Here is a 27,848-nt window from a genome sequence, read left to right on the forward strand (position 1 = left end):
ATCCGGATACTATTAGGAAAAAGCCGTTTTCTCTTACCGGCGATATTATGTAATATTTCGGTTTTCGTACATTCTCTCCTCGTCGTTCTGTGTGCAAAAGTATCAAAGGTCGAGAAATAAAGAGCGAGACTTGGCTAGAAATTTTATATTTTGTTTTGACATGTAATTCTGATTTGAAAAATACGAAATGGGAATATGTGTGTGTGTGTGTGTGTGTGTGTGTGTGTTATTATTTAAAGAGCGATGAAAACTGAATATTATAATGTGAAGTATCTACTTTCTATAGACCTGACCTAATTAATAAGAATAGATAAGCATGAATATATTCCTAAGATTGGCACGATTAATTACGATAACGATTTCTCGATTAAATGATCCGTAATTCCGTGATGTAAAGATTTATATAATGTTTTTTTTCCAAGTTAAAACGACAACCTTAGAGTAGACACTATATAATACTGTTTTGTACTGCTGATACTGCAGGTTTGCAGTTAATTAAGCTGTCGAAATATATTTGGAAGCAGCATTCGGTACTGACCTCAATCAGGAGTTAACGAGACAATTGATTGGCGTGAAGTAATCTTGGTGTTTGCGGATATCGCGTGAATTATTTTAGTCGATCTGGTTCGCTTGCCGGCCTAATTAAGAGCGCGCATTCCATTTATCAATTTGACTAATTACCTCTCAAGAGCACTCAGGGAAACGCTTCTGTTACGTCAACAGCATGTTCGACATGAAATACTCTCGCCGTCAGCTTCTCCACATTTGTATTCTCAAATGCAGGGACCGTCGAAAAATTCGGCCGACTCACCGCGCTCCGATACAAATCGCGACGAAATACGTTAATAGTTCGCGACACGCGATTCGGACTCTCAATAATGAAGTGCACGACGACGATAATAATCTGTCATTATTAATTTTTCGAAAGTAATTCCAAAAGAAACGTTCGGTGAATTAATCGAGGAAGCAAAACGCCGAATTTACAACAAAATGTAAGTGATTGAGCGACATTTTTTCTCTCCTCGATCAGAATCGCACGGGGTACAAAGTGGCGCCGGGAATGATTATAATTTTAGCATGATTAATCATTGTTCTTCTCAGTGTGTCAGCTAAAATCTGTACGTCTTTTGGGTATTCGATTCTCGCGAGATAAATTGATTCCGCGAAGAGAAAGTCTCGGCTTCGTCTTCATTAGATTCAGTTTGAGGGTCGGTCACCGGATGACCTTGGAAAGGCCCGTGGAAGGCCTACCTCAACAACGAGAGATCACGAACGCATTCGCGGAGTCGACTCCGGAATCGCGTGGTATTTGGGTCGGCCCGATCGCCGAGCGTGCCGCCGGGTTCGCCGCTATTTCAATTATTCGCCGCTACCATCGCATTATTAACGGCCGCTTGTCGCACGGACAACAAACTCTCATTATCTAGAAAGTTTGATTTCAGGTGTTGCGAATCTGTCCGGGACTGGAGTCGATCTCGACGTAGCTTTCTCACCCGGCAGCCGGCGGCGCCGATGGAGTTTGCGGTTTTAACAATTCGACGCGTTGCCTCTCTGGTACTTTCTATCTTAGATAATGGGAGTAACGGTGAGCGGTAATAAAGAGAGGTAGACGCTTCGTTATTGCGGACGAGTGTATTGCAATTCGTAAGGTACAAATAGTACAAAGGGTATAAGAGTACAAACATTGCGTAGGAACTAGATTTTATGCGGACATAGAAAAAGTATAGTTTAGAGATGTGATATAATAAAGAGAACATTCCCGTTGGGTCTTTCTTTTTCCTTTTTTTCTTTTTCTTTTCTTCTTTTATATATATCACTTGCAAAAAATGCGAATTGCGTCCTTCGTGATTTTCGCCCTGTGATTTCACGTTTCTTCCGGCGAAAACTCATGCCGAGATCGCGAAAATGCATCAACCATGTGCACGCGAGAAACGCAGGACAGGAATGTCCTGCGAGAGAGAGAGAGAGAGAGAGAGAGAGAGAGAGAGAGAGAGAGAGAGAAGGAGACTCTCTTGCAATACTTAGAGATCAAATCTAGACAGGTTTCTGTTCAAACAATTCAGCTGTAACAATTGAATTCAATCGTCCCTCAATTTCAACATATACTCAGAGAGTCTGTTTTTGTGTTGTAGCATCAATTGACAGCGTTGTTCTTCACATCGACGTGCTCCGACACGTCGTCCGTTTCGACATTTCCGCTGTTCTCCATTAATTAGGAAGAATACCGCGAACGAACGAAGAAGCGAAGAAAAAGAAGGAACATGGGATCCCGGCACGAGTCTTCAGGATTCTCAATATAAACGTAACACGTCGCGCGTATATAAATCCTATGTCAGACGTTGTAATAAATATTATAATAGAACAACATAATAATAAATATATTTATATCTTGTATATATATATATATGTGTGTATATATATAATATATATATACTATAGGAAGAAACATGTCGACACAACTAGCGCTAAACACCGAGAGAACCTGCTTTTATTGTGTATTCTCCTCCGTTTATTTACAGTCGTCTTGGAGAAACGAGATATCTTACAAAAAATCGACTGCACCGACCGGATATAACTATATAGTTCGCAACGGCGATAATCGATATCGAAGCTTCTAGCACGAGATACGTATTACCTATAAGTGTGCCTATATTTCCATTAAATTCTCGACTTTCCCTCCTTTCTCTCTGTCTTTGCTCTCGTTCCATGTACAAACGTACATTCGTATACTCATGCACCCGCATACACACACACGTACACACTCGCACACATGCATACATACACACACGCGCACAGGTTGCGGTCTGATTTACGCGTTTTATCTATTAACGTCATTCTATCTTCCGTTGGTCGCATGTAATAAACAATACAAATAGAATAACGCTTACAGTGCGTAGGCGTAAATCGGACCGCAGCCGTACACACACATACACACACATACATAAACTCATCAGAGATCACACGATAGACTCATTTGTCGCTCATTCTTCTTCGTGGGATCTCGCATCACCACACCACCTGTCAGTTGAGCATGAAAGAAACTCGAGTAGGTCGCTTCAGTTTCGAGATCGCGCTCGACTCCGCGATCGGCTTTGATCCCCTCTTTATCTCTTATCAGAGTTCGGACAGCACTCTTCTCGACGGATTAAGGCTCAATGATATGATCAGCCGTTGTACTGTGGTGTTTCTACTCCGAACGTCTCCTTCCGTTTTAGTTTCCTATCGCATCTCCTTGAAGATTGCACGAGAGCTTTTCGGGGATACAGATACTCGATACACTCGGGCTCGTCGATCTGTTTCTGGCCGTTCTCTCTCCGAGTCTGGCTCGAAATAAATTTCTAAATGACGATACAAACTTTTCGACGATAAAAATATCCGTACGGTTGTAAGATCATGATGTTAACAGCAGTGCTAAATATCTTCGTCCTTAATCAATCGTGCTCTCTACGACGGTAAGTGTATACCTTTTTTTTTGTGCGTACATCTCTCCTTAGATATAAAAGAATTCAAGTTCTCTGATTTTCATTTTTCGTCTCATGACACCTTCGACTGCCACGCTGGATGCCAGCGTGAGTCCCACGAATCGTACGAAACAAGTGCCATCTCGAGTAATTTTGTTTCTAATACATCTAGCATATTTCGTATTGGAAATGTTTCACCGTTTTCATGCGATATCCTTATGACTATGTAATAGAATCATTCTTACATAATTGAGTAGGTAGAACCGTCATTCGTCAATAAGATTCCGCCCATGCGGAAACGCGTCACTCAAATATGGATGGCGTGGTGGTCAAAATATTAAGGTATTTAATATCTACATGATCTCCCTCTCTCTATCGACTTTACATGGACTGGGCGTTCGACAAAATAAAGTTCGTAAGACAAGTAGGGACTTTGAGTTTGCTGAATAAGAAATCGAGGAAAACGGATTTTTTGCGTCATCGCACCGTTAGAATATTTCTAATTAATGCGACCATTTGTTCGTCGCAGTTGAACGATTTAGGACCTGTACAGTTGTCTCACAAACTGTAACACTCAATAAGGAGGATAATTTGGTTTACCACGAAAACTCGTGAATAACACCATTGTACCAAAATATTGTCTGTTACTATATCGAACGTACTCGTAATCTACTTCTCCCGCCGCAATTTTGTTCTCGAACCATTGGAATGGACGCGACGATTGTCGGTTTAACTCTAGAACATTCAATTGGTTTTATGTTTGTTGATTGTTTATTAAAATTTCTGCATACTTCAGATTCTCTAGAAGAAAAGCGAGCGATCTTTGATTAAAAAATTTCGAACTATTCTTTTATATCTTATACTATATATAAACTATCACATATTGTGCGTGTTCTCAGTTAGAATTTATTCCTTCCAGTGTTCCAGAGTTAAACTGCAGTTTGTACTACGTGGAAGACGGATATCCGTAAAAGCGTTCAAATGCCTTCGATTGCGAGCACCGAACAATAAAATTGTATATTTTCCGTGCCTCGGAAGTAAACGATCAATGCCTATTCCATCGATCCTTAGTAATAAAAATCTCAAAATTTGTAAACATTTTAAAATGAGACACTTTCCGCTAATTACATCGGTTAGACTCATTAGAAACCAAATTTCAGTTGCGGTGAGTGAATCCTTCACGATTCCGAAATGTTCATAAATTATCAGACTTCTGCGATTGAAAATTGAGGAAACGGACATTGGCTCTTTCTCTTTCGAGACGCGGATTTAGAGGACTCGGTTCGAAGTGGATTAGGATTCGGTGTTCCGGCCGTTCTCCCGACGTTCGTTTCAGTCTTCCGAGGAGAGAGGAAATTGAACTCTCTTCCCTTTCTCTCGGCCTCTCTCTCAGAACTAGAAAAATGTATCGAACGAAGGTTCATTGTTCCCGTAAAATCGAAAGACTACGCTTCGATCGGATTGGTTCTAAGGAAATCTAATCCTTTCTACTTCTAACGAGTGGACGTTCCGCCACCTACCAGTCGTGCGTTTGGTCGGTTTTGTTTCCTTATAACTTGGCGTTCCCTTCTTCCGTTTCGATCCGTCGAATTTTCGGGGAACACGTTCAAATATACGAGCGTTTAGAATCTACGTGTAATATTGTATCAACTTAACTTTCATCGAGAAGTTCAATATCGAGAAGTTTGGTCGGCCTAACCGCTCAGACCTGTTGAAGAATACCGCCGATTGCATTACCTTCCACATATAGCTACACCTTCGAACAGCTAAATCATCTGATCTCTCTTTCGTAGTTGACAGGATATCGTGGAATCGATAGAAGATAACAGTGGGATCGTTTATCTACCGCTCTATCGCGATTGAACTCTCTTTCATGCGGATGAACTTTGATTCTCTCCTATCTCGCGTTGCCATTCCTGCTTTCTTAGCTCACGGCTCAGGACGAAAGCTGTGGGAAACGGCGAGTGATAGAGAGATATCGAGATACACATAGACGATTTTTCCTAGAAATATAGAGATGGCTCTATTGATGTCCAATCAGAATTTGATAGTCAAGGGCCAAGTGAGAGAACCTCCTGAAGAGAATTCGGAGAAGAGCCGAAACGTTTGCAATTATTTAACAATTCCTTTAATTGTGATATAATTGCTTGCTTTTATTTTATATTGCATCCTTGACTGCTAAATTCTGAGTGATATTTATCATTTGTCGACACGGAAATCCGGGACTCTTCTAAATGCGCGTACCGCGAATTTCGTTAATTCGCGCGGCCCCGTTTCCTCCGACGCGGTGTGGCTAACAGAGACTGCTATTTACAGATATCGATGGCGAAGTAGAGTCTCAATCATCGGTGGAAACCTTGGAATGGTGGCCGAGTGCCAAGCTCGAGAGAAGACGATGCGATATCGCATATTTGCAACGAAGGTTTCTCCGCGAGGCGATTCGATCGGCGACCTTTCTCTGCCTCTTCCTCCTTTTTTTCCTCTTCTTCTCGACCAATTCCCCGCGACTCGCGATCGTTCGAGCGATATTTCGAGCGGCGAATGACTAATCCCGTTTAGGAAGTGACAGTGGGACTTTCGCAACGTGATGTTGCGCAGGATACTACGCGGAGTCGTCGGACATTCATGCCGAACTGGCTTTTATCTGTACAAGGTTAACCAGAGACACCGACTTCCGATAAATGACCTCTGAAATCTATCGTTTACGTTTTATTCCCCCCTGGTGCTTTCTCGTCGGTTCGTGTTTCTTTTTTCTTCCTTTCTTTTCATTCTTTTTCTAACTCCGACCCATGTTTCCACTACACACGTAATATCCGGCAACGTCCTTTCAGGCCTTTGAACCTGTAATTGCTCTATGTGCTGCGGCTGGCTCTTCGAGGTATCCGGGAATCTGACAGAACCTTAGCGTAGCTCGCGCGGTGACAGACCGGTGGCGTCACGTGGTGGATCGCGCGCTGTAACGTCCAGCGCGTTTCTGTCGACGTGAAAATCGCATCGACCGTCGGCCGAGCGAATTCCTCCCGGCCGGGTCAGTCGGTCGTCCCGAGGCGGCCTCGACGCCCCCGATTCGGCTTTTCTCGATCATATGAAATACGCCGGATCGTTCTCCGCGATGGCGTCGAGTCTCTGCAGGCTCCTGCAGAACCGTGGCGGGGCACCTGCGGTCTTCCATACGACCTCGCGGGACCCCTTGCGTCACATGTAGGTGGGCTTGACCTTGTAGGCCCGTTTCCACACCTCGCACAGGCACACCGTGCTGTGGAATCTGTAGAAGATCGCCAACGGCATCGACACGTGGGTGATTATCGTCCAGGCCCAGAGGCCGTAGAAGTGCAGCTGCACCGGGTGCGACTCCGCCCGGGACTTCTCCAGGGTGTTGATCGCCCACATGGCCAGGTTCGTCACCAAGAGGAACGTCACGATCTCCCGGCCCGGCTTCCGCCGTATCTGCTCGGCGGTGGCGACCGAGCGTCTGGAGGCGTCCAGGATGAAGATGGTCTGGCAGGTGGTCTGCACGACGCTGGCCAGCGCGGTGACCAACACTAGGACCGTGTGCTTCTGCAGGGTGAAGTGGCCGCCGATGATGGTGAAGGTGGAGTAGATGAACATGCCGGTCTGCGCGGCCACCAGGAGGATGTTGTCCAGCTCGAGGTTTCTGCCGCCGTCGTAGCGCAGCTTGCGCATCTGGAACATGCCGATCAACGTCGCCAGGGTGGACATCCCGTAGAGCGTGAGCTCGCACACGTTCACCTCGGTCACGGCGAGGCTGACCAGCTCGGGTCGCGAGATGAGCACGAAGAAGAGGATCAGGGAGATGATGGTCAGCACCAGGATCAGGATGCCCACGAAGAGGCCCTTGTGCGCGCGGGCGCAGTCCACGCTGTAATGGTGGGGGGACTTCCTGCGAATCGTCGGGCGTTCGTCTCTTCAGTATACTCGATTGTACGCTATTTGCTCGATTAAGACTCATGTTAATCAAATCGTTACTTCAAGCTCGTTTCACAAGATTTGAGTTTAGAGGTAAACGTGAGCTTTTCATTTCTATCGCGGAGCCAGCCTTAACTCTTCCGATCTCTCTTTTGCCCCGAGGAATTTCAAACATGTATATATACGTTGTTACACGTAGAGCAGCAAGTTAAACGATACTAACGCGAAATAAATTTTGGAGCTTACTGTGAGGCGCACATGTAACCCAGGGGGATCGGGAGAATTAATGCCGTGAGCGCGCGATCCTTGCGGAATTACACGCGCAATGAGCCGCGTTAAAACGCTGAAAAAGAGCGCGAAGATATTATCTGTAATTGATTTTCCGCTAAGCTGTTGTACGGGTGGAATTAGTTGGCAAACCGAGCTGTCGCTCGCCCGTCTCCGTGGACGTGCGATTGTTACCGCGTTATCTGTGGGCGTAGTAGTGTTGTTTTATCGCGGCTATGGGCGCATATTATTGCAACACTGTACCTGTAGGCGTGCGCGTGGTGACGCGAGCCCGGCGGCGTAATGGGATGCGTGAATCCAGCCTTCGAGATGTTCTTCCACATAACGTATAAAATGGCCGCGCAAATCAGGCTGTATTCTATCGTGCACGGGAAGAGGAAGGGGCTGGCGTCTTGCACCAACGATCCCATTATATTCGTCCGTCGGCACTCGAACATGTGATGGGGTCCTTTGAGACCGCGCGGCAGTCGCACGTGTTCCCCGTGATGAGAGTGAGTATGGCCGCCGAGGTGAAGTCCTCCCTTCGAGCCTGCACATCGGGAAAATTCCAGGAGTGTCAGGTGTTTTCCTTCTTTTTGCCGAGGTATTCGAGAAAGAATCGTTCGTTCGCACGCCTTACCCAGCCGGTGGGAGATTCGGAGGGAGTTGTTCTCCGGATTGTAGAAGGTGAGGATCTCGTGCTTCGTCTCCTGGACGAGGACGTTCAGCCAGACTGACAGATTCGTGCCGATCATGTGCATCAGTCCGAAACGCGCGACAACGCGATGGCGATAAACTTTCATTTGCTGGAACGTGTGGACGTTATTTCATTATCGGAATTCAATTTATCGCGCGGGCGCGCGCGCGCACTCAAGTCATATTTGGTTTATTTCGAACACGTCAGATAGTAAAGGTAAAATCTTAATGAAAATTAAATTAATTAATAAATCAATCTTGATGATAAATTAAAATCTCAATAAAAGATACATCTTAATAGATAATTGAAATGTCTCGTAAAGAAATTATGATATTTTGTACGCGGGTATAAGAAGAAGATTAACGAGAAAAGAATTGGAAATCGTTGGTTCCTGATATTAAAGTGAAATCATACGGTCCTGCTTCGAGGAGATTCTTTCGCGAGGATACTTTCTGAACTGACAACTTAATTACGTAAGAATCAATGGAAGTTTTATCCGACGGAAATTGGATTAATGCTGGCAGCAGAAGTGATAAGTTCGTCATGCTAGGATACCAAAGAGTTCGAACAGTCACGTTCTGCTGTTGTTCTCAGGGTTGTTCACCCTTCTGTTTCATTAACCCCGTAACCGGCACGCTAGTGTTGGCTCGATACTTCCATCAGTGGATTCCATCAAGCAAGACCATCAAGGTTTTCCGATGTAACACGTGAAGCGATACTTAAGGGATCGATAACAGCTTTGTCCCGCTATTCTGTATTCTTTTTATTAAATTTTTCACCTCGGTGGTATTGCTCTACTTTATTATGAAAATATATATTAATTAACATATCATGAATATTGTTTTATTTTTCGAATTTTAAAAGCTGTAAAATGTCTCAAATAACGGAGTACTTTGCAAAAGGAAAATGGAAAAGAATTTTATGTGCGTTAAGTTAGATAAATATTCTTCCTTTCTAGGTAGTGAATGTAAAATTGTAACATTCAGTTGACTTTCGGTGGATTTTGATAGAATCTCGATTCGCAGCTTCGCTCAGAAAGACGCGTAAGATCGGACAGGGAAAAGTCCGTCAGATTTGTAGATCGTCCGTCAGTTCGAAGTTCGTCGTGAAAATTAAGGTCGCGAGTTGTAGATTATTCTCTACCTACGTGTCGTTCGCACCGAGCGCGCCTACTCACTCACCTCGTTGTTCAGGAATATGAAGTACATTTGGATGAAGATGAAGGCCATTCTCGTGGCGGGCGTGAGAGCCAACATAATGTTGTGACACTTGGTGTTGCGTTCCAGCTCGAAATACTGGCCGAATTCCAGTCCGGAGTAGATCATCGAGCCGATGCCGAATGCCACGGCGCCCATTCGCAGGTAAAAGCTGCCATAGTGCTGGACCGGACGTGCCGGATTCATATGCGGGCATCCGGTCTCAGGCGCGTCACTGTCGCCGCCGGCGCCGCTCGACGATCGCGATGAATCCAGATCGCACACGTCCTTCTGCTTTTCTGCTTCGCAAATTTACAACTTAGCAAGTCGATCCCGATTATCTCGCGGGACAACGATCGCTCGTCGCGGCGTGCGCGTATGGAGAGAGATTATTTTTTTTATAGAACTTTTACGTACAGTATTAATTCTCTTAGTTTTCATCGTATTTTTTTGGTGGCGCAGGAAATTGGATCCCGTCAGAATTTATCTTGCTAAGGTTCAGAGTACAATTTTTAACGCTACACTTTAGAGAGAGAATTCCTAAAATATATAAATCGTTTTCAGTAAAGATAAGCTTTCCCTCAATAGCGTTACAAAAATATACGTTACGGAAAATACGAAAACATCCGAAAGAGTTTTAACAAATGATGTTGAGAAAAGAAGAGGAAAAATTTGCAAGAATGGTAATAATACATTTGTTAAGACAGTAGTAAACTCAAGTTTTTAAAATATAAATATCACACACACAAAAGGAAAGGATAATAAATTCAGACAAAATATTCGATATGTTTCTCGGTTATAAAGTTCTATAATAATTTTTACTACATAAAAATTCTCCCCTTGTACATACAGTCAGTGGGAGAAAGGTTGGAACAGTTTTTCCCCAATGAACATCGCCACGCATCAGTAGCCAATAGGAGAATTTGTTTCCCGGTATTTCCCAGAAGATGAATTTCCCTAATGGGATATCGAACGCGTTCCGAAATTTATCGAGGTAAAAGTGTCGCGATCCTCCTTCCATTGACCATTTGGACGCGACGCCTCGTTTCGGCGATCGCCGTCGTTGGCCGAGAGAGGAATTTCGATGGGAAACGGAACGAGGTCGTCGAGTTTATGACATATACAAACGTGTCATATTGTCGTCGTCGTGCGCGCGTAGATCGATCGGAATTAAAGGCTGCGATTGCAGCCTCTGCAATTTCTCGCGTCTCCCGCGGAAATGCTTCTGTCTACTTTTACACGCGACTACCGCACCTTCTCGAGTGAGCTTTTCGGTCCCCTCGCGGGACCGGAATCAATACCTCCCGCAAGTTGGGGAATTCTTATCGCGGCAGATGGGGAAACTACGCCTTGCGAATGCAATAATGAACTCACTTGGTTTCGATTTGCCGTCCCTGAACAACATGGCGTACATGTATACGAGGAAGATCATGCTGCCGAAGTAGAGGTAGAGGTAGAAAGCCTCGTAGAACGACGGCGGTATGTACGTGGATATTACTTCCGCCATGGGAAAGGCGATCCCCATCACGACCAGAAGTTTCCCGTACAACGCGCTCAAAGTGGTCGCCAGGGCGTCGCTGCAGCAGAAACGGAAATTGAAGCTGAATGAAACGCGTGGCGGATCCGCGCGCTCGCGGATTAAATCCTCGCTCGAGGAAATAGATCCATCTCCGGCGGTACTTTGAGGAGTCACCTCCCTCCTCTACGGTTGCTGCTACGGTCCCGGCTGTCGAGCGGATCTTCATGCGAAACGCGCTGTCAAGGAATTCTATCAAATCCCGCCCGTCCGTAAGTCCACTCCGGCAGTTTTTTATCGACGAGGCCGGGATTTCGATCGATAAAACGCGCTCGAGCGAGCGAATATCATTCCATTCGCGCGTATTATTAGGTGAGGAAGGTGACTAATTGATTACATTTGTATTTAAAAACACACTCACCGGTAATCAGGTGGAATATATTATACAGAAGGTTAACCTGTTCGGAGAACGAATTTATTCGAATCGGTGGGAAATGATTGAATTCTCAAGTGATGTAAAAATAACGACTCGTCGATCATATAAGACGAAATTTCTCTTTTTCTTCGAATTGAGAAATAATAATCTGCAATAATCATGAAGGGATATTCTCATATTTAACAAATAGATAAGTAAATATTTGTTTCTTCCGCATAAAGTCGCCGCGGATAATTCGAGATTGACGAAGACCGTTGCGAACGACGCGATTTCTGTCCTCGGCGTAAGTGGAAATAATTTTCCGGAATGAATCGTCGCGAAAACGGGAGATCGAGGGCAGTATGATGGATCGTTAGCTGGATATTCTCGTCATTGTGTGTAACATTACAGCGGAGATACCATTGGCCGCAAATATCATCCACCCCCGTAAGAATTGGCTCAATTACGAGTAATCGCATGCTCGTACGCCTGTACGCGTGTGTTTGATTCATAAAGTGCCGGTAATTGCGGTGCAGACGTCGGTCAGGATAACCTGTAGGATCACGTGAAATTTCCGTGGCCGACCGGCATTCCCCCTTCGCATGCGTTTGCTGAGCGAATTCGTTTCTCCCGGAGCGAGAGTGAGAAACGCGCGTCGCAACGTCGTCGTAATAATAATAACAACAACAACAACAAGGTTCCGCTAAATGAAAACAATTCAACGAGCGCGAGCCTCAAGTTACAATTAGAACAAAAGTATGCACGCTTGAATTTAATATTAATAATCCAATTAACATTAATGACAATCTCCTTCCCGCAGCTGCGGCTCCCTGGGCGCGTGCCTCCGCAGAAATGAAATCACATTCCGCCGACATTTGTGAAAAGCGGATTAATAATCGCGTGGGCGCGCGCGCGCGCGTGTAACATTCAATCGCTGGGAATCAGCTGCGATTGAAAACACGCGGGAGAGCGGCCGACTGACCGAACGACCACTCGGGTACATCGACCTCCGGCCGATGATGAAACGATCCGATCCACCTCGCTCACTCACCATCCAAGGTTCTTCCACTTCCGCTCGTCGGTGACCTCGAGGAAGGTCGGCGCTGGGTAGCAGACCGCCGGAATCGGCTGCGAGGAGCATGGCAGGGCCAACGCGAATTGGGGCGGCCGGTGGATGCGAGAGGGTGAGCTGCTGCTGTGTCTAGACAACGTTTCCGGCGAGACGATTACCGCGGATGGCGAAGCTGGCGATGGTAGAGCGACCGGCAGCCCTGGCCAACTGTGCACAGTCGATAGGATTGTTCAAAAAGTAAAAGACCGCTAAGAACGACGGATATTCGTCATCAAGACTCTCAGGTAATACCGTCGGTCATTATATCGGAATGGAAGAAATCTCATTTCGCGTACACGTAGGGGAAACGGATTCCGGTGTAACTGAATCTCCCGTTGCCGGGGGACCGGACGAAAACTCGGTTATATGAAATGATTTCTGCGAGAGATTTCCGCTCAGTTGTCGATCGCCCCCAGTTGTGTCTCGATCGAGTTTCCATGCGACGGAATGTTCACGTGAACGTCCGCTTAGTTGCGGAGATTATCATTTCTCGTCGCGCCGAGTTTTCATTTGATCCCCGATTCAGTCATGCAGGAATTGAACTTTTCCGTGTGTCAGTTCTAAATAGGGACCGGAGGAAAACTCGGAGGAAACGAGAAGCGATATTTCTGCTGCCCGCGAACGAAAACATTCGTCCGAACAGGCGGCTGCTTCGAAACTCGATTGCGATAACTGAAAAGAATTGACCGAATAAAAATCTCCTTTGGGAATCTTTTTGTTGCCACAACCGAGTTTTCGTCTGGTCCCCGGATAATAGAAGCACAGCAGCTGCGCGAGTTCTTCGTGTCGTATTTCGTGTGTCGGAGGAAAAGAACACCGCGAGAGTACGCGAAACTACCGAATTATCGCAACGACGAGTAATATTTCGGCGCTCGCGAACAAAAGAGAATATTCATTATTTGCTTTCTCCTCCTCCTCTTCCTCCTCTTCCTCCTCTTCCTCGAATTAATTATCTCGCAGCGGCACGTGCCGCGTCTGCGTGAGTCCCCTTCATCTTCATTTTTTATATATTTTGCGTGCCGCCACGTGGGAAACGCAAATAAACTCGCGACCACGCCCTTCCCGCCGAGCTACCATTAGTGATTTTAATTAATTGACGATTCAGAAGACCGCGTAAGTCGTTACAATTATGCTGTAGGCGGTAATTGTCTCGCTCACACACCGTCATTACACAATAACAATTCGCTTATTGCACCTGTTACTTTAATAATTTTTATATTGTACCTTTATATTGTACGTTTCGTTAAGCGCTCCCTCTCTCTCTCTCTCTCCGTTTCATTCGTTCTAGTTAATTGCGTAGATAGCCTTGACCGACTTACATATTCGGTAATACCTGTCGCTCTAATCCGTGTCGCAACTTTAATTAACACTTCGATTACGGACTCCACTTCGTGGCGATGCATCCTTGGAGCCGGAATAATATTTTCATTTTTGTAGATCATTTTTCATAACATTACGATTGTGCGGGAAATCTTGGAAAAAAAACATTATCTCAGCAACCGGTAATTCGATACGTATCACTCGCGTGATACGCCCGCCCCACGAAGTCTCCAGTTAACTCTCAACGTGCGTACACGTGTGACACGTCCGCAGTCAATGCGTTAATTAAGACACGTGTACGTACAGGAAGGAAGATCGAGAGGTATGACCGTGTATGACACATAGCGTCGATGATTTTTATATGAACCGCACGCTCGGCCGATTTAAGGTCAACGCGGTGCTATAGTGTTTGATACATCACATTGACACTGGCTGCAGGAAGAGACCGACTAGTGCTGATGGCTTTGTGTGTCATTAAATGACGTAGCGTTGACTTTCTACTAACACCAGTCGTTTATCTAATAACGGCCGTAAACGATCAATTCAATCCGACACTCTCGGCGAAACGGTCTCCTCTCTCGGTGAAACTATAACTCCTTTTTTTCCTTTTCGGCATCCGTGCGGATTTTCACCGTCGAGGAAATTCGTTCGAAGAAATATAGGTCGGCCGAGTAGTCACAAGAGAGAGCAGATTCACTCGGTAATGAATGGCGCACTTTATATATGCCGGAAAAGAACGAAGAGAAGAGCGATCAAGCGAGACGATTAGCCTTTCGGCTAATTTTAAAAGCCCGAATCGGTTACTGAGACTTAGCGATAAATTATCCTTCTGGTGTGTGGAATTTCAGAGTAACGCTGATGAAACTTCTAACAGGCATCTCGTTGTCGCAATTACTCTCCACCTGAGCGTACATTTTCAAGGCGGACGGCTGGAATTAACGGTCCTATCGTTGCATTCTTAGGCCGCATTCTCCGGCTTCTAACGCATTCCTCGGCGTGCAACTCTAACCCGCTCGTAAATTTCGCCAAAATATCAATTAAAGCGGCAACCTCGACGAAGGTCAGCTCGGCGGGGTTCTTCCTTCTCGCGAGATGTCCTTTTTTCTCGGTGATAACACACTTCTTTTCTTCTTCAGTACGATTTTCGCAATCGGGAAAATTCGTTTGAAGAAATGTAAATTGATCGATTAATGAATTTTTTCTGTACGTAGAACCTCAGAACAGCGTTGATGAAACTAATACGCACACACTCGGAGAAAAATCTAGCACACATACGTGATAACTATATCAAGACTATGTCTATATTTTTCCTCCGAGCGTGTGACGTCGCGTTTACCGTTTAAGATCCAGCGCGAAATCGCCGCGCGCGCGCGCTCACGAAGACAAACGATCTGGCGACGCACGACGACCTATCTCCACGACGAGAGGTCAAAGAGGCGGCAAGGTGCGCGGGAGGAGAGCCCGGTGCTCTCGAGGAAGCAGGCACGCAGCAGCCCGGCGCAAAAAGTGTTTCGCGGAAACGTGGCGATACGCGAGGACGCTAACGAAAGGAAGGGTGGCGGCTCATCTCCCGGAGCTTTTTGAAATAATCACGTAGCGTTGCGAAGCGTCGGAGCGAGAGAGGGTGTCGTTGGCCGAGGGGGACGAGAGGGCACTGAGGGGTTGATTCAGCGGTCGAGTGCCATCCCTCGTTGCGAAGGGCTGAAGGATGGTGTGCGCGATTCGAGGACTCGGCGCATCGCCCAACTGCCTACCCTTCGTCAGAGACCTCCCGCCCTTACGTCGCCTTCCGCTCCCTTCGACGTCCCCCACAGCGCACCTCTCTGTACCTGCTTCCCCGTTTCTCTCCCTTTCTCTTTTTCGTGACTTCTCGACCGAAGATATTGTATTATTAAAATTCCTCTCGGCGAACTTCGACTCGGCGCGCTGACCTGGTTCGCTCGTTCCGATTTTACCATTTCCTCGAAAGTCCCGCGAAGTTCGACTCGAGTTAAATTTGATCAATGTCACTCACTCTCACCACGTTTTCGTCGACTGCTCGACTTGTTAATTTAATTAACCGTTCGCACTTCGCGCCAGAAATGGAATCGCGAAGGAGGACGAGAACGATTGATCGCGCGACGCCGGCCGCGTGTTCGCTTGATCTTGGAGAAGGTCCGTGTTTTTCTTTCTTTCTTCCGTTTTGCGAAGGTGTCGTTCATCGAGATTTCTCGGCCGCTCGTGTTTGCAGATGAGCGATAGGTCTCGCGGATTCTCTCACGAAAGCGGGTCGTGATTTCCTGCGTGTGCCTTTTCTGTTTCTTTGTTTTTTTGCGTACGCACAGTCAGCGTCATGTATGCTGTACCATTCTTTAGGAACAGATGAAAAACTACACGGTTTTCAGTCTTTATGCATAATCCATAAGGTTGAAAGTCGCATTAGCAATTCCAATTACAATGATAGAGTTATAATGGCTTTGATTGTGAAACGATTTTGACCTTATATACATACACACACGCATTCAGAGAAAAATACAATAACATAGGTGACAATTATACGAGTTTCGTATTGCAGAATCAACGTACATAATTAACTAAACTTTTTTATAGTTATGGAAAATAAATCTGAATGGTTACGATAATTCTAGCTATCGGCAACTATAGTTTACGCTATGCATTCGTATTTAGTTGCAACGACTACAAAATATTATTAAACTATACGATAATAATTTAATACGATAATAGTAATAATTTATTAAACTATACATTAATTCTACAAAACTCGTACAGTTTGTTACCTTTACAGTTACCACAACTATATACTTTTCTCTGAGTGTGTTCGTGCGTACATGTAAAACTGAAGATCGTATAATTTTCCGTCCAGGAAATGGAGCGGCATACGTGATGCCGAGTGTGTCCAGTCGCGTACACGATCGGTCGCTTTCCTTCGACGGCGACCTTTCTCGGGAAATTGTCCGCGCCGAGGCGTCGGTGGCATTTCCACTTGAATTCAATCCGCCGCGCGGCCAATCTCGAAGTACACATCTCTCTCATTCGGAAACGCGGGGGCCCTTTGAGCCGCGCCTCGGAAGGTTTCGGTTCGCTAGCCTTTCTCTTTTCCGTCGCTTTTCGCATATTACGACGGGAATTTACGCGCCGGAGATGTCTGCCAGGCTGTTGAAGAGCATCGATCCTATCGCTTGTCACTCGTCCCGCAGCTGCCCGTTCTTCACCTCCTATCTCCACCGCGCTCTTCCTGTGACATCGTTTCTCCCCTTTTTATTTCTGATTTATCGTGTTCGTGTGAGGGTAAATTTGCACGACGGGATTGAACGCCTTATCGGGGCACGGCGTGGCGAAATCGAGAGCGAATACCTGAGGGACGTCTCCTTGATGAGCATACCCGTGACCTTGATTTGCGTTTCCCTCGACTGTCTCGGAACGTTGGCCCTCATGAACGGCCCTCGCCAACGGATGACACAATCACGGCCCTCCGGCTCATGGCACGACACTCACGGACCCCGCATCGCAAACTGAGGCCCTAGTCGAGGCTGACCGACCGGCTCCCTGACCATCGTGTATATTGATCCTTCTCGTCGCACATAACTCTCGTTCTCCCTCTTTCTCTCTTCTGTGCCCTGTCTATATATACGCGGGATTCGTTTGACAGAACGGGGCGAACTCGTTAGCGGTGTGTAACGAATTTCCAGCGGAATGACACCGCGTCAGCTGATCGCTTTGTTTCGCTTACGTGACGCGAATTCGGAAAATAATCGAACGGCCCGCCGGCGGGAACTGATACCGGACGGCGTTGTTCGATTTATGCTCCTACCTACGGAATCCTCACTTTCCCGCTTGCGTGTCGCGGGTAATAACGAAACCTTTTCCCCCGTTCTGTAAAGTTCTTCGAGTGAAATTCCACTCGAAGGGTATAAGTGGCGGCCAAGTCGCTCGAATACGAGTGACTCTTCAGTCATATAGAGGGAATTCTCCGATCTCTGCATCGTCGAGTGATGAAGATTTTTATTCGATATTGAGGAGAGAGAGAGAGAGAGAGAGAGAAGGAGAGTGAATCTGACTCACTCCATCATCATAAATAAATCCAATTCTAATAGACTGAAACATTCACTCTGTGGATTAAGAATCCGGTCTAAATTTCAGTTGAACATTTACATTCTCATAACGCCGAATACAGTATTTTCTTACTTACTTTAAATGAATTTTTTCACCTGTTTCCAGTGAGATTTCGCTTCGAGAAATCTAAAGAGCACGGTATCATCGGTTCTCGAGTAAAATGCAATACGCTTCAGCAGCTGATCGTTTCGCATATCGCGACGACAATAAACTTGCGCCGCGTGCATTTGAATATTCCAATACGCGAGTTTCGAATTTGTCGGTCTGTCTGTACGGAATTTTATGTAATTTCCCGTACACTTAGGTTCGACGTTTCCTAGGAAGGCGTGCGGTAAACGTCGCATCGAAAATGCGTAAAAGTGCCGTACTCCAATATTCACACACTTCGACTTTTATTCCGTCTGCCTTCCGAGATCGGCGGGTCCTGGTACATTCACTGGAAAATATCTGACGGCTTCACGCACACACACACACACACACATACCCTCTCTCGCCCCATTCGTGTCTACCATTTTCCCATCAAGACGAAAAATTTGTCGAGAGAGCGAGAAAGAGCGAGAAAGAGAGAGAGAGAGAGAGAGAGAGAGAGGTTTCTTCGTCGACCGTGTGGATTGTGGGACATAAATTTTCCGCCGGGCGACGCTCTTCCGGTATGACTGGGAAATTTTTCATCCCTGAACGAAATGTGTCAGCCACACGCCGTATGATATATCTTGCGAACGATGTTCCGCTTCAAGAATTATCGCTCTTTTACATTTCCGACAATGTCGTGACACACTGAGAGAGAAATTCCATTAAAATTCTAGTCCCTTCCAGCTACAACCATATACTTTCTGCTGGTTTCAACCCAAAAATAACAATATACATGTAAGATTATCATTGACGCTACAATAAATATTTAGTAGAAAAATTTGGTTTCTAACTGCAACTCTTTCTCTTGAATAATTATAATTGCAAATTCTGAACATTTGTTTTCAGTGTATTTTTTAACGTGGCTCAGCTGGTCGCGTACGATATGTATTTTCGCTATTATTTATCCTGAGCGCGAAAATCGAAAGACTTGGCGAATTGAACGATGAAAAACTGCCTTCCTAGACGCCGTAAATTTCCTCCCGACGAGAGCGCCGCGTCGTCGCGAGTATGTGTCTACGTTGATTGAATCTGCATGTAAATCGACGGAATAAGCTGCTTTCCCGCTAGATTGGCGGCGGGGAGAGGGGGCTCGGGAGGGTTGGCGGCAGTACGAAGGAGATCGCGTGGGATAGGGTTAGGAGGTCTCCGAAGGTTGAACCGGAAGCGAGAGGGAAGATGCGCGTGGAGGTCGAGCGTGAGCCATAACCGAGTGACAGGTCAATATTAACTCTCACGCCGATGTTCCGTGCACGTTCGATATCCGGCGGAAGTAATCGAGTTCCGTGGACGGACCGAATTCGCCCGCAAAACCAGCTTACGGAGGAGACCCGGCATTCGGACCAGAGATGAATCGTCTCATTTGAGACACCGTGACGAACAACGATCAAGTTCGACGCGTGGACGAGGATCGTTATCACGTAAGCGATAAGACGTTGATGTTTCCATCAATAACGATGTCATGAAGAGAGACGAGGCTCCCCTTGTACGATGAGGGGAAAAAATTGTTAATCTCCCTACAAAGTTGCAGTTATTTTCGGCGCCAACCGTGTTTTTCATTCCAGGAAAAAAGTAGCAGTACATTGAAGAGAGAACAAATGTCTAAAAATGAAATGTATTTATCCGGTACTAACGACACGTTTACTTACATTGAGTTATGTTTTTACACTGCGACAAAGTTTTGTCTCAAATAAGAAAATATAGATTTTTTCGAATCGTAGCTTTCCGTAAAAAGAAGCAGTTGAATATCGTACAATCCGTTTCGGCTTCCACTTCGATGAGTGTCGACGACGGGTCTTCACAAATCGATAGCTTCTACACGAGGAAGAGTTTCCGATTTCGGGTGATATTCGAGACGAGATCTCGTAGACTCGTGTCGTATATTCGACGCGGCACGCGAGACATCGGTTTATTACATTCGTCGGAAATTGCATCGGAAGGCATCCCGTCCGCGGTGCGCGGGCGTGGAATTGATGGCGCGGGAACTCGAAATCGGCGCGCTGCGAAATCGCCTGGGCATTTTTCACGGATCAAGTTTAATTGCCGACGGTGTACACAAAGTGCAGGGGACCGTGAACCGAGGGAAATGTGCGTTAATCGCAGACGGTGATTAATGCTGCCCGCCCGGGACCGCCGCCACAGCACGGCGGTCACTCCAATGAAGAGACGTGTGGAGAAATGCCGGGCACTTTAGGGGAGGCTGTAATTCGCGTTGCGGTGGTGCATACAAAGCGGCAACAATCGATACAAAACGCCCGAATTGACGCCGACCGGCCGCTTTTTCTCGCGGTTTCGCTCTCTCTCTCTCTCTCTCTCTCTGTCTCTTTCCCTCGCGTGTCGAGAGAGACGGGATCATTAATGATTATTTTTCCTTTTTTCCCTTGCCACTTCTCGAGTGGCTTAAATCAGTCGACTCTCAGCATGCGAGCTGAAAACGACGGTGGTCTCGGGCGGTTGGCGAGAGCCGCCCGTTTTATTCAGTTCGCTCGCTCGCTTTTCCGGCTTTTCAGTCTGCGAGTCAAGTGGTTCGCGAGCCCGGCAGCGACGCACGTGAACGATCGAGCGAAAATTAGTAACCGGGGAAAGTGAGAGCAGGTCGCGCTCGTCTCGAGTGGCGCGCGCGTTACGGGCGGTGCAAGGATGAGAAACGATTGCTCTCTACTATAGTAAGAAAATGAAAGGCGAATAAGTCGCTGGGTTTTGGGTCATTTAAATCTAAGCGGGAGGATAAAATTGACCGACAATGATGTGATGTGGAATTTCGAGCGGAAAATGTCACTTCAAAATAATTTCGAGAGTAAGATTGACATGATTTCGTTTAAGCTCCAGCGACGGCATTTACCAGCCTTTCATTCTTATTGATTGGTTATCATTAGAGCCTTTAAATATCTTTTTTCTTGTTTCTCTACTCACTCCTGCGTGGTGGTCGTGATCGACGGTTTCTCGATCTCCGTGCTAATCGTGCCACCGTCCGGCGTGCGTAAACCAGCCTCCAACGCGGCCGCCTCCTCCTCCTCCCTCAATTCTTCCGAGGCTTCCTCCGGAATCGTCGTGATGTCCTCGATCGGCGGCAGGTCGTTCCCGCTCTCTTCCAGGTGATTCTCCAGCATCGGATCGGAATTATTGTCGCCTGGTCGCGTCACTTCCTCGATATCGGAATCGATACCCTGCGGTGTGCAAATAAAGGATGCGTCGGTGTAGTCGGTGTAAGCGGTCAACTGCTTTTGTTCCGCGAGTTTTTAGCTGCCAAAGGCTGTCTCACGTGTTTTTTTTTTCCAATGGCAAAGTAATAATTTACAAAGTATCGAGATATTTCCCCGGCACACGGAAACATCCGCGTGCAAGATAACTCGTGAAACTGTTGTGCACGTTATAAAATCGGCGCAAGATATTATCGCGTCTCTCGACAGAGACTCCAGTTGAGTCCTAAATCGGATAAATTGCGCGGCCGAGTAATTCAAATGGTTTAATTGCTTGCGAATTTCAAGCGTTAATTCGGGCTCGATTGTTAAGATTCAATTAATAAGTTGTGTTAACTCCTTGAGTCACGGTTCTTATTTTGGAAATGTAACGTTATTGTAATAGAGGAGCATCGTGTAATTAATGTTTCAAGAGTTTATGAAAGGTGATTTCGGCAGGAAAAGATGAAAAATCTGCATTATAGAAAATGATAACGACGTATAGATAGATCAATTAAGATGTTTTTGTTTTTTGAGATATATATGTTCTATCCTTAAATATATATAGAGAGTATAAACTAAGTCTAACAAAGTTATATATATAATCAGAATGTCGATAGAAATGTAAAAACATTCATTAGCGACGTGACACGACAATGTTCTGTCGGAGTGAGTGACTGAATAAACGGGAGTCTTTAAACGTGCAGTTCTAAATTATTTCGGTCGTTCTCATGGACCGATTATTTTTAGGGCCGTCCCAGTTTCGACGATATTTACCGAGGATATTGAATTTGTCTTTCGGAGCATACGGCTCTATCGGCGCGGCATTTCTGTTATTGACACGTTGCTACACTTTAATCCGATTTTAGAAGGGTCAAATACAAAGCCGCAAATATCCGGGCAGACTGATTCGATAGAAATTTATCGAATCGCGACACTTGCGTACTAAAAATTATTCACCATCGCTTCACGTTGAACGTCGAGGATATAAAGGATGATTATTAAATTTTCATCTATGCACTCTTCGACTTCACGCGTCGTATTTTCACATAAAAGTAAAATTGTGCAATTTTATAAAGTAAAAACCGCGTGGACCTCGAAGATACATTAAAACAAAAAAATATCTTGAAGGTAAATTTAAGAAAAAGATATATTTAATGTATGTTTAAATAAAAATACATTAAAGATATATATTTAAAAAAGTACATATTTAAGATATATTGAAAAGAAAAGAAATAAACATTTATATATTAAAAGAAATAAACATTTATATATTAAAAGAAATAAACATTTATATATACTCCGACCGACGTAATAACTTTAACATTTACTAGGTCTGTGACTGCTAAAATTTTTCTAGTAGCAACGATATTTCGAATATTACTTAGACAAGATAGCATGTGTAACGTAAAAAATAAAATTGCACATAAAAGAAAAAAGTAACACGTGACATACATGATTGCTCTTTCCTCAAATAGTCGATATTCACGAGGCGCGGATACGTGGACGTGTGATTGGAAAATTCAGGTACATAGAAAACATAAAGATTGTCACGTCGGTTTATGTGCGGTTAAGTAAGAGCACAGTTCGTTCGCGCAATAATTTGTCGTGGATGGGTTGAAAGATTCGGCGATTCGAGACTCGCGAACTTCGCGGCGACCTCCTCGTAACTCTCGCCAGCCGAAATCTTTCCGAGTAATTAACCCCTCCCCCCCCCCTCGTACTCCGAGACAGATGATTTTCAATCTACGAGACGCGGTTTCTCGTTTCCCCCTCCTTCCCCTTCCCCCGTACCTGAGCGAAGTCCATGTAGAAGGAGTCTCTGGAGTCGGAACTGCCCTGGCGTAGCCGGAGGCTGAGATCCGGCGAGCTCTCTCCCATCTTCCTTATCTCCTTATCTCCCTCTCACTTTTTCACCACCCCTCAACCACACCACCTCCACGTCGCTCGCCTCTCCTCGTCGTTGCCACTCCTCTCGCGCGCGCCAACCCCCCCGTGCCTTTGTCTTCGACAAGCTTCTCGCTCCTTTACGGACGGGGAATTCTAAAGAGGGTGGGCCCTTGCACACACAATCCACCACCACCAGGTTTGCAGCCTGAAAGAATCGACCCTTGAAAGACAGATCGTCTCAACGCCACCTCCTTTTCCTCTTCCTACATATCCTCTTCCCACCTGCTTGCCCTTCGCTTGAGAGAAAGAGAGAGAGAGAGAGAAAGCTCTCGGCCGCGCGATACGAAAATACTCCAGTGAAAAGAGTCGGTGATCGCGTGCGCCCGGTCTTCTTCACGCAGCGACATTTTCAAACCCCGGATATCAAAGGCGTTTCTTTTTCATTCCTTCGCACCCTCGCGGAAAACGTTCGCGCGAAAGCCGCGCCAATAGACTGTGATTTTTATATCGACACTTATCGCGGTGAAATTAAGCGAGCGACCAGCGAGACGTGCCGATATTATTGTGTCGAAGGTAAAATTAACCGCGTTATTCAGATGAAAGTTTCTCGTATCAGTGACGAACTCCGGTTCTCTAATTTTACACACGGAATTTCTCGAGTTTCCGGTTCCCTTCTGTCCTTCAAGTCGGTGGGGACGGTCGTACAACTGTTTCCAATAATTACGGTCCCAATAGCACAAATATCTAAAGTGCGTTTTAGAGACACCTGAAAGACACCTAAAACGAGTAGAATGTTTTCCAGACTTTTCCAAGACGGTATTTTTGGGAGATTCGCGTTGTCGGGGAACTTGCGTAACGTGTTTGAATAGAAAAATGAAGTAAAATATTGCATCTCGGGATTTCCGACGACGCTCGCTCATTACCGCGTTTTACGTGGGGAACTTCACCTCCGACTACTGCCAGGCGAGCTTGAGGACGACGGGCTTCGATGTTCTTAATTACGTAAGGCGATGAGACGGCAGAGACTCGTACTTTGTAAGATCGAAACTAATTACGCCAGGTGGGAAATTAAATCTGGCTCCCCGTTTGTCTTCGAGTTAATTATCCAGTTCACAACGCGGTGATAATTTCGACCGGAATTGTATAACGTAATTATGGCCGCGACGATCGTCCGTTGGCCATACAGTTTGCCCTTCTGTTGCACGGGACGCGATTATTAATGCAAAAAGCAGTGAACCAACAAAAACCCTCTCTCTCTCTCTCGCTCTCTCGCTCTCTTTCTCTCTATCTTTCTCTCTATCTTTCTCTTAGCGTGCGATCTTGTTAACGAGTCCGTCGAAACGCGTTGACGTGGGAGTAGCGGAACATATCAAGCTCCGGTTTATCTTGCGAGCAGTAGACTTATGTACTTAACAGCTTAGTCATGTTACTGCTAAGACTTCATAGGCAAGCTATGCGAAGTTGTTGGGGAAGCAACGGGATACTTCGTCTAAGACGTCGCGCTTTATGCGCGCGGAATGCGTAATTACTCGCGAAAGTTAATGCAAAGTTTTCGGTGATACAATCTTCGAAACTCGAGCCGCTTTGCGCCAGCCTCGCATGTCACTTCGCACGCTGACAGCGACAGGGATTTGTGAAGCAAACGGTCGCTCACACTCGCGAAGACGAGTCTCGAGCGCTTTGGTTATTTCACGTCTGTGTGCCTCGGGGAAAAAGAATCGATATCCGTTTCCCGTAAGTTTTCGCTCGCGGAAGTTGCAATTGTTGCGCACCGTCCCGAAAAAGAAGTCCCGCCGAAATTCGCAGAGCGGGCACAATTTCCCGGGAAATTGCGGAATTCCCGAAAGAGCAATTTTCCGGTTTTCGAATTTCGCGATTCCGATTTTTCGGAACGAAACAACGCGATTTCGCAAACGCGCCTCGAGAAACGTAAAAATGCCGCGAGCCTAGCCGGCGAATCTCTCATCCCCTAAGTACTTCGTTGAGACTTCGTGGAGACACTTACGGTACTTCGGCGAATCCGGGGGACGAAAACAATGCGTCGTACCTTCAGAAGACATTTGTCCGCCTATGAGTAATCCAGTGCGGGGTCGGTGAAGCGCTTCCTCGCCGGGGACGCAGGAGTTCTAACGTCAATGAACATTCTTCCTGTTCGTCCCTAACGCCATTTCACGGACCCTCCCGTTTCTCGAGCGTTTTATGGTCCGTATATACGTGGCATCGGATATTTCTCCATCAAAATGACTCCCCGCGCGCATTAGGGAAACACTGGGCAGAGCAGAAACAGCTTGGGGTCAGGCGCTAAATTCTCGGCTGGTCGTAGCAAACGCAAGCAGTTTCGCGGCCAACAATATCGATCGCGAAAATTGTCATCCGAGAGATCGATTGTATATTAAAGACGTGCTCTCGAACCAAAATTTACTTGTCAATTTATTTTGGTTTCCACATCGGCAGAGCCCTCAACCTGTTTATTTTCCGTTAATAAATGCAGGCTTCTTCCGATCCGTTTTTAAGTTATTTTGATTGTGTACATCAACCGGGCGTTAAATTATTTATTGTTTAATAACAAACGTTAACAAAGAGCATCGATTACGAACTTAATTTCCTTAAACGGCCGGATGAGTCGAGTGTGTAAATCGAGTGAGGAAACATCACGATAACTTCATACACGATAGAGTGATTTGTGCGTGTGTGTGTGTGTGTGTATGTGTGCATGTGTGCGCGTGTGTGTACTCAGCAAGCGTCACGATACAAACAGGAAGCGACGCGAAGGTAGGCACGACGCGCGACATCGACACAGTGAGACGGAAGGATTGCCCCTACACCGGTCGATAGGTAAATTCTATATCCAGCAACGTCGATAGTTTCGTCTCTCTTTCTCTCTCTCTCTCTCCCTGGTACAATAGTGTTGCAGTTGTTGCTTTCCCAGAATTCCGCAGCAACGATTTTTCCGTCGCGTGCGAGGAAAGCCGGCCGTATTTCCACTCGGCGTTCATGCTCGGAAGCAGTTCATTGCCTTTTTACGCCGGCGATGTCGCGTTCCGACGTTTTATCTAAACTATACACCTCCGTTACTAGATGCACGCAATAAGCACGCAATGATGAAAAATAAACGTAGGCAAATGATAGGCCCGGAGCTATCGGGCCGCATCGAAACGAAAAAACGTAGCTACCCCCGACGACGCTCGCGTGCTATTTACAAACAAAGTAGTCGGCAAGGTGTATCCCGATTTATACAAAATATTCCGAGTGAGAAATTGCCCAGAGTCGGCTCGAAGTTGCGAGTTTACGGGCGAGATCGCCCGTCGTTACCCGTCGACGCGTTTCCGGACTTTTCTCGCGAGACTTTCGCTTCGAACGCGAGAACTGTACAGAAATTGAGCAACCAATGGACTCCGGATGAGCGGCAATTTACCACCGATCGACTGAACGTGATACATATTTCGGTCGTCTATTTCGAGAAGGGCCCGAATATATAAGTCCGATCGATCTTTTACGTCGTCGACTTGGGAGATTCTTCATGCAAACCATCATACATAACACAAACCCGTCGGTACGTACGCGGTTCTCGGTCTCTCGAAGGTTCAACATAGCACGCGTGCGAATAATTTCAACGCTCGATCGGCTCAGCCAGATCCCGCGCTCATCAAGCTCTCGACTTGAGCATCGTGAGCGGAAGTGAGTTCCTCTCGTGCGTCAGTCCAATACTTCTTTTCCCTCCAACGCGCCGGAAGTTCCGCGTCTACATCAGCTACCCCGATCTTACGTCTCGCCGGCGGCGAGAGTCCGGCGAGAAGGAAAGAGAAGGAAAAATACACTCACGGGAAGAAGTCGAGGCACTCGTCGGCAGCCGGTCCTCGTCTTCCCGCACCCTTCGTCGTCGTCGTCGTTCTCCTGAAGGGCGACGCATCCTCCCACCTCACATCGTGGTGGTAGTAGCAGCAGCAACGGTAGTAGTGGTAGTCGTAGTACGCGCCGTGCAGTCGTCCCCCGTTTTCACTTTCATTCGACTCCTCCTCTCGCCGGCTCGCTCGGGTCGCGGATCCGTCATCTGCCGCCCTCCGCATCCGTTCGGGTCCACTACGAATCCATATCCCGTAATCGGTGCCTAACGCCACCACCGCCGCCTCCTCCCCCGCCGCACTATCCGCAGGTTGTAAACACACGCACCAACGCGTTCCTCATGCACACGCGTACCTGAGCGCGGCTAGAGCCGCGTTTTCCCGGCGAGCTTCTTACGGCCGCTTCCCTTCGCTGAACGAGAAAGAGAAGCGCGAAACTTTTTTTACCCTCCGTTGCCCTCTCCGTCGGCCCGCGAACTCTCCTCGCGACGCTCCTTCGAAAAAAAGGTATCGTGAAACTTGTTGAGCGAATCGAGCGGGAAACGGGAAGAAGCGCGAAAGAGAGCGGGAAGTGATACGGCGGAAGAAGCGATGTAACGAAGGGGAAGAAAAAGAATGAAAGAGAGAGAGAAAGAGAGAGAGAGAGAGAGAGAGAAAGAAGGGAAGAAAGAACGTTTTTTCTTCTAAAATCAAACTCGGTGGATGGATCAATCGTGGCGCGCGATAGCGAGGCACGGGGACACTTCGGCACCTCCCGAAGGGCGCGCCACGCGAGGCTTCGACAT

The 27,848-nt window shown here is 46.4% G+C and overlaps 1 protein-coding gene across 3 annotated transcripts; it reads right to left on the minus strand.

The window, feature by feature from the left end:
- Window positions 1-239: 239 nt before the first annotated feature.
- On the minus strand, window positions 240-27,848 carry LOC106749016 (otopetrin-2-like). Of its 3 annotated transcripts, none has more exons than XM_014628035.1 (11): window positions 27,419-27,848; window positions 27,044-27,301; window positions 25,269-25,489; window positions 23,126-23,426; window positions 21,066-21,319; window positions 12,531-12,758; window positions 10,923-11,125; window positions 9,534-9,847; window positions 8,296-8,461; window positions 7,920-8,205; window positions 240-7,362 (listed from the first exon to the last, which is right to left on the minus strand). In XM_014628035.1, the coding sequence occupies exons 4-11, from the start codon at window positions 23,210-23,212 to the stop codon at window positions 6,657-6,659; spliced, it is 2,244 nt and encodes a 747-aa protein (XP_014483521.1). In that variant the 5' UTR covers window positions 23,213-23,426; window positions 25,269-25,489; window positions 27,044-27,301; window positions 27,419-27,848; the 3' UTR covers window positions 240-6,656. The 3 variants fall into 3 exon arrangements, with proteins under 3 accessions (XP_014483521.1, XP_014483520.1, XP_014483522.1); XM_014628034.1 differs by having other exon boundaries at window positions 25,227-25,489; XM_014628036.1 differs by lacking the exons at window positions 21,066-21,319; window positions 23,126-23,426; window positions 25,269-25,489; window positions 27,044-27,301; window positions 27,419-27,848 and adding an exon at window positions 17,265-17,403 and having other exon boundaries at window positions 241-7,362.

The sequence above is a fragment of the Dinoponera quadriceps genome, unplaced genomic scaffold (genome assembly GCF_001313825.1).
Source record: "Dinoponera quadriceps isolate SergipeBrazil2010 unplaced genomic scaffold, ASM131382v1 scaffold3061, whole genome shotgun sequence".
In the NCBI taxonomy this organism is placed as follows: Eukaryota; Metazoa; Arthropoda; class Insecta; order Hymenoptera; family Formicidae; genus Dinoponera; species Dinoponera quadriceps.